The 12,500-nt window shown below is 41.4% G+C and overlaps 2 protein-coding genes across 3 annotated transcripts in view; both read left to right on the plus strand.

Moving 5' to 3' along the window:
• The window catches only part of LOC133662420 (ankyrin repeat and BTB/POZ domain-containing protein 3-A-like), a 382,948-nt gene that overhangs the window by 104,131 nt on the left and 266,317 nt on the right, over positions 1-12,500 (plus strand). The gene's annotated exons all lie outside the window — the stretch shown is intronic.
• The window catches only part of LOC133662421 (uncharacterized), a 1,624-nt gene continuing 292 nt past the window's right edge, over positions 11,169-12,500 (plus strand). Inside the window, exons 1-2 of the mRNA XM_062066403.1 lie at positions 11,169-12,169; positions 12,271-12,500. The exon at positions 12,271-12,500 is cut by the window's right edge and continues 292 nt beyond it. Of these exons, the coding sequence (XP_061922387.1) occupies positions 11,185-12,162 (978 nt within the window). The 5' untranslated portion in view covers positions 11,169-11,184 and the 3' untranslated portion in view covers positions 12,163-12,169; positions 12,271-12,500. The remainder of the gene's footprint in view (positions 12,170-12,270) is intronic.

Here is a 12,500-nt window from a genome sequence, read left to right on the forward strand (position 1 = left end):
CCGCGTATGTCGTTGTGGCTTGTGCAGCCCTTTGAGACACTTGTGATTTAGGGCTATATAAATAAACATTGATTGATGATTGATTGATTGATTAGGGATTGTTCTAGGCGCAAAGTGTAAAAGCCAGCATGTGTGATGGTATGGGGGTGTATTAGTGCCCAAGACATGGGTAACTTACACATCTGTGAAGGCGCCATTAATGCTGAAAGGTACATACAGCTTTTGGAACAACATATGCTGCCATCTAAGCGCAGTCTTTTTCATGGACGCCCCTGCTTATTTCAGCAAGACAATGCCAAGCCACATTCAGCACATGTTACAACAGTGTGGCTTCGTAAAAAAAAAGAGTGCGGGTACTTTCCTGGCCCGCCTGCAGTCCAGACCTGTCTCCCATCCAAAATGTGTGGCGCATTACATACCTTGCCATCCATCAGTGTGTAAAGGATATCACCACATGGGCTCAGGAACACTTCAGAAAAACCCACTGTCAGTAACTGCAGTCGGTCGCTACATCTGTAAATGCGAGTTAAAACTCGACTACGCAAAGCCAAAGCCATTTATCAACAACACCCAGAAATGCCGCCGACAACCCGCTGGGTTGGATTGACGACAGGATGACTGGACTTCTCTGATTCCTCATCCTCCTCTCACCTCTCGTGAAGGCTGCGACGTCTAAAGGCGGCCGTTAATCCGCATTAGACGCCCGCTCGGTTGGGGGGGAAAAAAAGCTTTTAGGGGCCGTTTAGACGTCGGTCAAAGTAGTTGGCGAGCTGCACGTCTCATAAAAACATCCATTGAGGCTCGCTGGGTTCACGTTATTCCTGGAACGTGTAAATGCTTCCTGGAGAGCAGCACACGTAGGTGCAAAGTTTTTTTTTACCAAGATTCAAGTCCACTTAGGATGAGTTGTCACTAAATTGCGTCCCCTGCAACAGGTGTGCAATATTCCGCAAATTAGCATGATGAACGCTGCGCGGCAAGAGGTCCTCCATCACGTCTTAATTACCTCTGCTGGCTTGGACCGGCTCATTTCTCTTCATGCTCCGACTTCTACGCTTCGCCGCACTGAGGACATCTCATGGAGCGTATTTTATACACTTACCGTATTTTCTAGACCTTTGTCACCAACGTTCCCTCTAAGGCAGGGGTCACCAACGCGGTGCCCGCGGGCACCAGGTAGCCCGTAAGGACCAGATGAGTAGCCCGCTGGCCTGTTCTAAAAATAGCTCAAATAGCAGCACTTACCAGTGAGCTGCCTCTATTTTTTAAATTGTATTTATTTACTAGCAGGCTGGTCTCGCTTTGCTTGACATTTTTAATTCTAAGAGAGACAAAACTCAAATAGAATTTGAAAATCCAAGAAAATATTTTAAAGACTTGGTCTTCACTTGTTTGAATAAATTCATTTATTTTTTTACTTTGCTTCTTATAACTTTCAGAAAGACAATTTTAGAGACAAAATACAACCTACAAAAAGTTGGACTCTCACTATTATGTTAGATGCACTATGGACTGGACTCTCACTATTATGTTGGATCCACTATGGACTGGACTCTCACACTATTATGTTAGATCCACTATGGACTGGACTCTCACTATTATGTTAGATCCACTATGGAGTGGACTTTCACTATTATGTTAGATCCACTATGGACTGGACTCTCACTATTATGTTAGATGCACTATGGACTGGACTCTCACACTATTATGTTAGATCCACTATGGACTGGACTCTCACTATTATGTTAGATGCACTATGGACTGGACTCTCACACTATTATGTTAGATCCACTATGGACTGGACTCTCACTATTATGTTAGATGCACTATGGACTGGACTCTCACACTATTATGTTAGATCCACTATGGACTGGACTCTCACTATTATGTTAGATCCACTATGGACTGGACTCTCACTATTATGTTAGATCCACTATGGACTGGACTCTCACTATTATGTTGGATCCACTATGGACTGGACTCTCACACTATTATGTTAGATCCACTATGGACTGGACTCTCACTATTATGTTAGATCCACTATGGACTGGACTCTCACTGTTATGTTGGATCCACTATGGACTGGACTCTCACTATTATGTTAGATCCACTATGGACTGGACTCTCACACTATTATGTTAGATTCACTATGGACTGGACTCTCACTATTATGTTAGATCCACTATGGACTGGACTCTCACACTATTATGTTAGATCCACTATGGACTGGACTCTCACTATTATGTTAGATCCACTATGGACTGGACTCTCACTATTATGTTGGATCCACTATGGACTGGACTCTCACTATTATGTTAGATCCACTGTGGACTGGACTCTCACTATTATGTTAGATCCACTATGGACTGGACTCTCACTATTATGCTAGATCCACTATGGACTGGACACTCACTATTATGTTAGATCCACTATGGACTGGACTCTCACTATTATGTTGGATCCACTATGGACTGGACTCCCACTATTATGTTAGATCCACTATGGACTGGACTCTCACACTATTATGTTAGATTCACTATGGACTGGACTCTCACACTATTATGTTAGATTCACTATGGACTGGACTCTCACTATTATGTTAGATCCACTATGGACTGGACTCTCACACTATTATGTTAGATCCACTATGGACTGGACTCTCACTATTATGTTAGATCCACTATGGACTGGACTCTCACTATTATGTTGGATCCACTATGGACTGGACTCTCACTATTATGTTAGATCCACTGTGGACTGGACTCTCACTATTATGTTAGATCCACTATGGACTGGACTCTCACTATTATGCTAGATCCACTATGGACTGGACACTCACTATTATGTTAGATCCACTATGGACTGGACTCTCACTATTATGTTGGATCCACTATGGACTGGACTCTCACTATTATGTTAGATCCACTATGGACTGGACTCTCACACTATTATGTTAGATTCACTATGGACTGGACTCTCACACTATTATGTTAGATCCACTATGGACTGGACTCTCACTATTATGTTAGATCCACTATGGACTGGACTCTCACTATTATGTTAGATCCACTATGGACTGGACTCTCACACTATTATGTTAGATCCACTATGGACTGGACTCTCACACTATTATGTTAGATCCACTATGGACTGGACTCTCACACTATTATGTTAGATCCACTATGGACTGGACTCTCACTATTATGTTAGATCCACTATGGACTGGACTCCCACTATTATGTTAGATCCACTATGGACTGGACTCTCACTATTATGTTAGATCCACTATGGACTGGACTCTCACACTATTATGTTAGATCCACTATGGACTGGACTCTCACTATTATGTTAGATCCACTATGGACTGGACTCCCACTATTATGTTGGATCCACTATGGACTGGACTCCCACTATTATGTTGGATCCACTATGGACTGGACTCTCACTATTATGTTAGATCCACTATGGACTGGACTTTCACAATATTATGCTAGACCCACTCAACGTCCATTGCACCGGTCTCCCCACATCTGCGGTCCTCTCCAAGGTTTCTCATTGTCATCCCACTTGGTTGAGTTTTTCCTTGCCCTGATGTGGGATCTGAGCCGAGGATGTCGTTGTGGCTTGTGCAACCCTTTGAGACACTTGTGATTTAGGGCTATATAAGTAAACATTGATTGACTGATTGATATTCTTCTCTTCTTTGATACTTTACATTAGTTTTGGATGATACCACACATTTAGGTATCGACCCGATACCAAGTAGTTACAGGATCATACATTGGTCATATTCAAAGTCCTCATGTGTCCAGGGACGTATTTACTGAGTTTATAAACATAATATAATTTTTTTTTAAATAAAATTGATGTAATCATAGTAGTATCGACTAGATACGCTATTGTACTTGGTATCATTACAGTGGATGTCAGGTGTAGATCCACCCATGGCATTTGTTTACATTCAGGAGAGCTATTGTATCCTCCTACGGTGTGTAGTGAAGCATGTTCAGCTATTCCTCGTCCTCCTGCAGTGATAATGTTACTTGTAAGAAACATACTTTATTTGTCGCCATGGAGACAAGGGTTAGTGATATAGAAGTAGCTAAAACACTGTGGATGGATGTTAGCCATGTCTTAAAGCACCTCTTCCTGAGGGCGTTTCAGTGCTATAACTTCATCTTTATCTTTACTTTTTAAGCCAAAAATGCATCCATTCTCCCTTTTTTTTTTTACACACCGTGTCTTCTTGTAAGTACTCCGTGTGTGTGCGCTGCCGAACATGCTCCTCTGCTCGTAAAACCAGCAATGTCACCATGCAATGCCCGGGAACCGGTACTTTTCAAACAGATTATAGTACCGTTTTTGACTCATTAGTACCGCGATACTATACTAGTACCGGTATACCGTACAACCCTACCCCATATACATCTTCAGCAATACACATAGGGCCTGATCTACTTTACACGTACTAAAAAATGTGCAAACTTGATAGCACACGCAAAGCTGATCTACTAAAGTGAGCAGAATAACGTGCATATGCAAAATATGTCGATCATCAGAACACTGACGATACCGGGAGGAGAAAATGCAGGTATAACTATTTACCACGCACAGTGTGATCTATCAAGACTGAAATTGTTCCGCGGTTTTGGGTCACATTGAGTGTGTCTAGAAAGGACTCGCAAAAACTGTCAGTTGTGCAGAAATGACTGTGAGTCTACATCAATATTACACTTACTGTCGATTCAGCAATAACATTTTATAACTTTAGAGCTGCTGGATAACTTAAAGGGGCCGATCAAAACAAGTGAAATGAATGTGTATCTGCTGGCATCATTTTTAGAATTTAAATATTGTGCAAAAGTCCATTCATGTCAGCGATTCAACTTCAAAAAGTGAAACTAATATGTGATATAAACTCATTACATGCAAATTGAGATGTGTCAAGCCTTTATGTGTTATAATTATAACGATAACGGCTTACAGCTTTGAAAACCCCAAATTGTCTGAGATTTTCAATTTGAGGTTTCCTCAAGCCGTGAGCCATAATCAAGGCTTTTCTCTCCGGCACTCGTCAAAGGCGGACATTTTCCCTTGCCCTCTCCTTTCTCTCTCCTTTGTTTTGTCTTGTCTCGACTTTCTTCTAGCCTCTTCTGGCACGGCTCTCTAAAATCTAAACAACGAAAATTGATCAAAACAACGAAATTGACAAGATCTCGGAACAGACTCTTTGGGAGAAGTGGAGTGCCACGTGTCTGGCGACCCTTCCAGTCGAGGACGTTGAAGACGTCTACCTATTTGTAATCAAGATAAAAGGACAGCTGCTGATTGGAGTAAGCATTTTCCTGGTGTATCAAAAAATTGGAAAAATTCTGGCGGTTGTTCAAAGTAGCTAAAAGCTCCTACAAAAATATTTGGAGGATGCAAGCAGAGCTTTGGGCACCAAGACTTTTATCATTTTGGACCAAATTGCAAACTGGACAACATCTTGGAGATGCCGTCTGCTCTGCATGGCGAAGTAATGATGAATTTAAGGACCAGAAAAAGACAATTAGAGTGACAGGTTTAGATTTGTTTCCACTCGCTCAAACACAAATGTTGAAATCTGGATTATTTTCCCTGGCCGAGCTTGTTACTTTGAGATTCCCAGAGATGGGCAGTAGCAGCGAAGACGCAACAAACGGCTTCCCTTATCGCGTTTGCGAGAGCACGAAGGTTGCGGAAAAGACACATATATCAATCCACGGAAAATACACACACCCCACCCAAACATACCACGCCTTCGACGCTTCATCCTATGTGGTATGACGGAAGACTTCATATCCTTTCATTTTCTCAAAAATCAACAGCACGCCTTATGTACGGAATAATTTTGGTTGTGCTTACCGACCTCAAAGCACTTTTATTTGGTACATGGTGTAATGTTAAGTGTAACCAGTAGATGGCAGTCACACATAAGAGACACGTGTAGACTGCAATATGATGGCAGTCGCACATAAGAGACACATGTAGACTGCAATATGATGGCAGTCGCACATAAGAGATACGTGTAGACTGCAATATGATGGCAGTCACACATAAGAGATACGTGTAGACTGCAATATGATGGCAGTCACACATAAGAGATACGTGTAGACTGCAATATGATGGCAGTCGCACATGAGAGATATGTGTAGACTGCAATATGATGGCAGTCACACATAAGAGATACATGTAGACTGCAATATGATGGCAGTCGCACATAAGAGATACGTGTAGACTGCAATATGATGGCAGTCACACATAAGAGATACGTGTAGACTGCAATATGATGGCAGTCACACATAAGAGATACGTGTAGACTGCAATATGATGGCAGTCGCACATGAGAGATATGTGTAGACTGCAATATGATGGCAGTCACACATAAGAGATACATGTAGACTGCAATATGATGGCAGTCGCACATGAGAGATATGTGTAGACTGCAATATGATGGCAGTCACACATAAGAGATACTTGTAGACTGCAATATGATGGCAGTCACACATAAGAGATACGTGTAGACTGCACTATGATGGCAGTCACACATAAGAGATACGTGTAGACTGCAATATGATGGCAGTCACACATAAGAGATACTTGTAGACTGCAATATGATGGCAGTCACACATAAGAGATACATGTAGACTGCAATATGATGGCAGTCACACATAAGAGATACGTGTAGACTGCAATATGATGGCAGTCCCACATAAGAGACACGTGTAAACTGCAATATGATGGCAGTCGCACATAAAAGACACGTGTAGGCTGCAATATGATGGCAGTCACACACAAGAGACACGTGTAGACTGCAATATGATGGCAGTCACACATAAGAGATACGTGTAGACTGCAATATGATGGCAGTCACACATAAAATATACTTGTAGACTGCAATATGATGGCAGTCACACATAAGAGATACATGTAGACTGCAATATGATGGCAGTCGCACATAAGAGATACGTGTAGACTGCAATATGATGGCAGTCACACATAAGAGACACGTGTAGACTGCAATATGATGGCAGTCACACATAAGAGATACGTGTAGACTGCAATATGATGGCAGTCACACATACGAGATACGTGTAGACTGCAATATGATGACAGTCACACGCAAGAGATACGTGTAGACTGCAATATGATGGCAGTCACACATAAGGGATACGTGTAGACTGCAATATGATGGCTGTCACACATAAGAGATACATGTAGACTGCACTATGATGGCAGTCGCACATGAGGGATATGTGTAGACTGCAATATGATGGCAGTCGCACATAAGAGATACGTGTAGACTGCAATATGATGGCAGTCACACACAAGAGACACGTGTAGACTGCAATATGATGGCAGTCACACATAAGAGATACGTGTAGACTGCAATATGATGGCAGTCACACATAAAATATACTTGTAGACTGCAATATGATGGCAGTCACACATAAGAGATACATGTAGACTGCAATATGATGGCAGTCGCACATGAGAGATATGTGTAGACTGCAATATGATGGGAGTCGCACATAAGAGATACGTGTAGACTGCAATATGATGGCAGTCACACACAAGAGATACGTGTAGACTGCAATATGATGGCAGTCACACATAGAGATATGTGTAGACTGCAATATGATGGCAGTCGCACATGAGAGATATGTGTAGACTGCAATATGATGGCAGTCGCACATAAGAGATACGTGTAGACTGCAATATGATGGCAGTCACACACAAGAGACATGTGTAGACTGCAATATGATGGCAGTCACACATAAGAGATACGTGTGGACTGCAATATGATGGCAGTCACACATAAAATATACTTGTAGACTGCAATATGATGGCAGTCACACATGAGAGATACGTGTAGACTGCAATATGATGGCAGTCGCACATGAGAGATATGTGTAGACTGCAATATGATGGCAGTCACACATAAGGGATACGTGTAGACTGCAATATGATGGCAGTCGCACATGAGAGATATGTGTAGACTGCAATATGATGGCAGTCGCACATAAGAGATACGTGTAGACTGCAATATGATGGCAGTCACACACAAGAGACATGTGTAGACTGCAATATGATGGCAGTCACACATAAGTGATAAATGTGGACTGCAATATGATGGCAGTCACACATAAAATATACTTGTAGACTGCAATATGATGGCAGTCACACATGAGAGATACGTGTAGACTGCAATATGATGGCAGTCGCACATGAGAGATATGTGTAGACTGCAATATGATGGCAGTCGCACATAAGAGACACATGTAGACTGCAATATGATGGCAGTCACACATAAGAGCTACTTGTAGACTGCAATATGATGGCAGTCACACATAAGAGCTACTTGTAGACTGCAATATGATGGCAGTCACACATAAGAGATACGTGTAGACTGCAATATGATGGCAGTCCCACATAAGAGACACGTGTAGACTGCAATATGATGGCAGTCGCACATAAGAGACACGTGTAGACTGCAATATGATGGCAGTCGCACATAAGAGATACGTGTAGACTGCAATATGATGGCAGTCACACAAGAGATATGTGTAGACTGCAATATGATGGCAGTCACACATAAAATATACTTGTAGACTGCAATATGATGGCAGTCACACATGAGAGATACGTGTAGACTGCAATATGATGGCAGTCGCACATGAGAGATATGTGTAGACTGCAATATGATGGCAGTCACACATAAGGGATACGTGTAGACTGCAATATGATGGCAGTCGCACATGAGAGATATGTGTAGACTGCAATATGATGGCAGTCGCACATAAGAGATACGTGTAGACTGCAATATGATGGCAGTCACACACAAGAGACATGTGTAGACTGCAATATGATGGCAGTCACACATAAGAGATACGTGTGGACTGCAATATGATGGCAGTCACACATAAAATATACTTGTAGACTGCAATATGATGGCAGTCACACATGAGAGATACGTGTAGACTGCAATATGATGGCAGTCGCACATGAGAGATATGTGTAGACTGCAATATGATGGCAGTCGCACATAAGAGACACATGTAGACTGCAATATGATGGCAGTCACACATAAGAGCTACTTGTAGACTGCAATATGATGGCAGTCACACATAAGAGCTACTTGTAGACTGCAATATGATGGCAGTCACACATAAGAGATACGTGTAGACTGCAATATGAAGGCAGTCCCACATAAGAGACACGTGTAGACTGCAATATGATGGCAGTCGCACATAAGAGACACGTGTAGACTGCAATATGATGGCAGTCGCACATAAGAGATACGTGTAGACTGCAATATGATGGCAGTCACACAAGAGATATGTGTAGACTGCAATATGATGGCAGTCACACACAAGAGATACGTGTAGACTGCAATAAGATGGCAGCCACACATAAGAGATACGTGTAGACTGCAATATGATGGCAGTCACACATAAGAGACACATGTAGACTGCAATATGATGGCAGTCACACATAAGAGCTACTTGTAGACTGCAATATGATGGCAGTCACACATAAGAGACACATGTAGACTGAAATATGATGGCAGTCACACATAAGAGCTACTTGTAGACTGCAATATGATGGCAGTCACACATAAGAGCTACTTGTAGACTGCAATATGATGGCAGTCACACATAAGAGATACTTGTAGACTGCAATATGATGGCAGTCACACATAAGAGATACTTGTAGACTGCAATATGACTCAAGTAAACAACACCAAAATTGTATATGATCCATTAAAAATATAGAACATTGCACACGACACTCAAAAATCTATAGAAGTTTTTGAACGGACCTCTTGAAGCTCATAGAGAGAATGCCAAGAGTGTGCACAGCGGTAATCGGTGCAAAGGGTGGCTATTTTGAAGAAACTACAAAATAAAACATGTTTTTTCAGTTATTTCACCTTTTTCTGTTAAGTGCATAACTCCACGTGTGTTCATTCATAGTTTTGATGTGACAATCTACAATGTAAATAAAGAAAACACATTTAAAAAGAAGGTGTGTCCTAACTTTTGGACTTTACTGTATATATAAATAATTATTAAATCAAGTATATCAAAACAAATATTTAATCTTAGTTTAACCAGATTAAAACTTAATGACGGCAAGGCAAGCGGCAATGGCAAAAACATTTGAGACAGGGAACAGTAAGGATTAGTACAATATATCATAAACCATCGAACATAATACATATAGGGAGTAGTCAACGTGTGGAAATATTAAACAGAATATCATTAAAATATTGAACATATTACATAAAGAGAACAGTTCACTTGTGCACATATTAAACAGGGTATCATAAAACATTGAACATAATGCATATAGGGAATGTTTAATGATATTAAAGAGAATATCATGAAACATGAAACATATTACATACAGTACAGAGAACATGTGCACATTAAACAGTCATACAAGACATTTGCATGCATATGAAATAGAGTAAATCAAGTTAATTTGTGAGGAACTCGGATGGCTGCCGGATTAGTGACCCCAAGATGCAGGAACCTGGAACATGGGGTGCAGGTAGGATGAGTTTAATTTACTCAAAACAGAAATAAAGCAGTCTTGCATGTAAGAGTTCACAACATTAGTCAATCAGGCATAAATAGAGACATGCTGGTGATAGTGCGGTGGGTTAGCGCACATTTTTAGGCGTACCATTATGGAGCGGATAAAAGCGCCAATTTTTTTACAGGCCTTCTTTATGACCTACTGAAGGATTTTAGAAGGGTACTCAAACTTAAATATTGAAAATACCCATATAGTGCACAAAATTGTTTAAAAAATGTTATTCCGGAGTCATAAAAGGTATATTGCTGATAAATTGTTGTTTTTTTCCACTTAGGAAGGTAAATTTGCTTTTAATTGGGTCCAGTGATGGATAAACATTCAAAATGATGTCTAAAATGCATTACCAAGGCACCTGGTACAGGTACATCCTCCATAAAGTCCTGTACAGTATAGGCGGAATTAAGAAAAAAGCTGAAAAAATGTCATGTTCTGCATGTAGTGTGGGTAAAGACATTCTCTATTCATTTTGTAATTAGAATTAATCATGAAGTTGTTCATAATCGCAACTACTGTTTCAATATACATTCACAACACCCGACAAAGTTGCCAGGCAACTGGATGGACTTTCTTCGCGACCCAATCAACAAGAAGGAGTTGTTTGATTTCTTGACATCCAAGATCCAAGAGTTCAGCTGGCCACCAACCAAAGCTGTGTATGTCACATCGGGGCAAGCGGTGTCAGGACAAGCTTTTGGTTCCACTAGCATGATGGACTGTTGCAACCATGAGGAGGCAGACACAAGGATAGTGGTCCATCTACAATGCGCATTGAAGGAGGGAGCAAAGACAGTTCTTGTGCGAACTGTGGACACTGATGTCATCGTGATCCTTGCTGGTTTATTTTATGATTTGGTGGTGCTTCAACCATTGACTGACATCTGGGTGGCTTTTGGCATGGGAAAAAGGTTCAGATATTACCACATAAACCACATCTGCAAAAGCCTGGGGGAACCCAAATCACAAGGTCTGCTTATGTTCCACGCATATTCAGGTTGTGACACAACATCTGCATTTAACGGAAAAGGCAAGAAGTCAGCTTGGAGGGCCTGGCAAGCCTATGATGCTGCTACAGAAACATTTATGTATCTGGCAAAGCATCCATTCCAGGAACTAAAAGTTGACTCTGAGCATTTCCAGACACTTGAGAGGCTGACTGTGATCCTGTACAACAGATCCAGTCCTTTGAACTCCATCAGTCAAACAAGGAAGGAACTCTTCTGTCAAGACAGTCGGCCGATGGAGAGATTACCTCCCACGCAGGATGCCCTACTCCAGTATGTAAAACGGGCTGTGTTTCAGGCAGGAATCTGGGCAACCAGCACAGACACACAGCAAGTGATTCCTTCTCCAAAGGACTTTGGATGGACCAAGGACGAAACAGGGTCATGGGTTCCAGTTTGGATAACCATTCCCGAGGTCTCCATTGCCTGCAGAGAGCTGATAAAATGCTCATGTAAAGGTGACTGTTCCAGCTGTAAATGCAGCAATGCTAATATTGACTGTTCTCCACTTTGCAAATGCAACTGCTGCAAATAGACACCAGGTACAGTTATGCACACCAATACACCAAGTTTCCACATTATGATGCATGTCAATTTGTTTAAATTGTGACAACAATTGTTTTCTTGCCTGTTTCACGTGCAGATTACTTCATAGTGTAGTAAGAAGAGTCATCCAGGCCATTGGTCCTCAGCCCCCATGCTGATCATGTGCACCAGCTGACTTGCCCCTTTAATTTATTTTTGGCCTCAATCAGAGTTCTAACATTATAATTGCATTAAAGGTTTTATGGATAATACTTCATGTGCTGGGTCTTGAATCATCATCTGAAAATGATACTTTTTGCTATTTCCGTCCATAATGAGGCCTTATTT

The sequence above is a fragment of the Entelurus aequoreus genome, linkage group LG12 (genome assembly GCF_033978785.1).
Source record: "Entelurus aequoreus isolate RoL-2023_Sb linkage group LG12, RoL_Eaeq_v1.1, whole genome shotgun sequence".
In the NCBI taxonomy this organism is placed as follows: Eukaryota; Metazoa; Chordata; class Actinopteri; order Syngnathiformes; family Syngnathidae; genus Entelurus; species Entelurus aequoreus.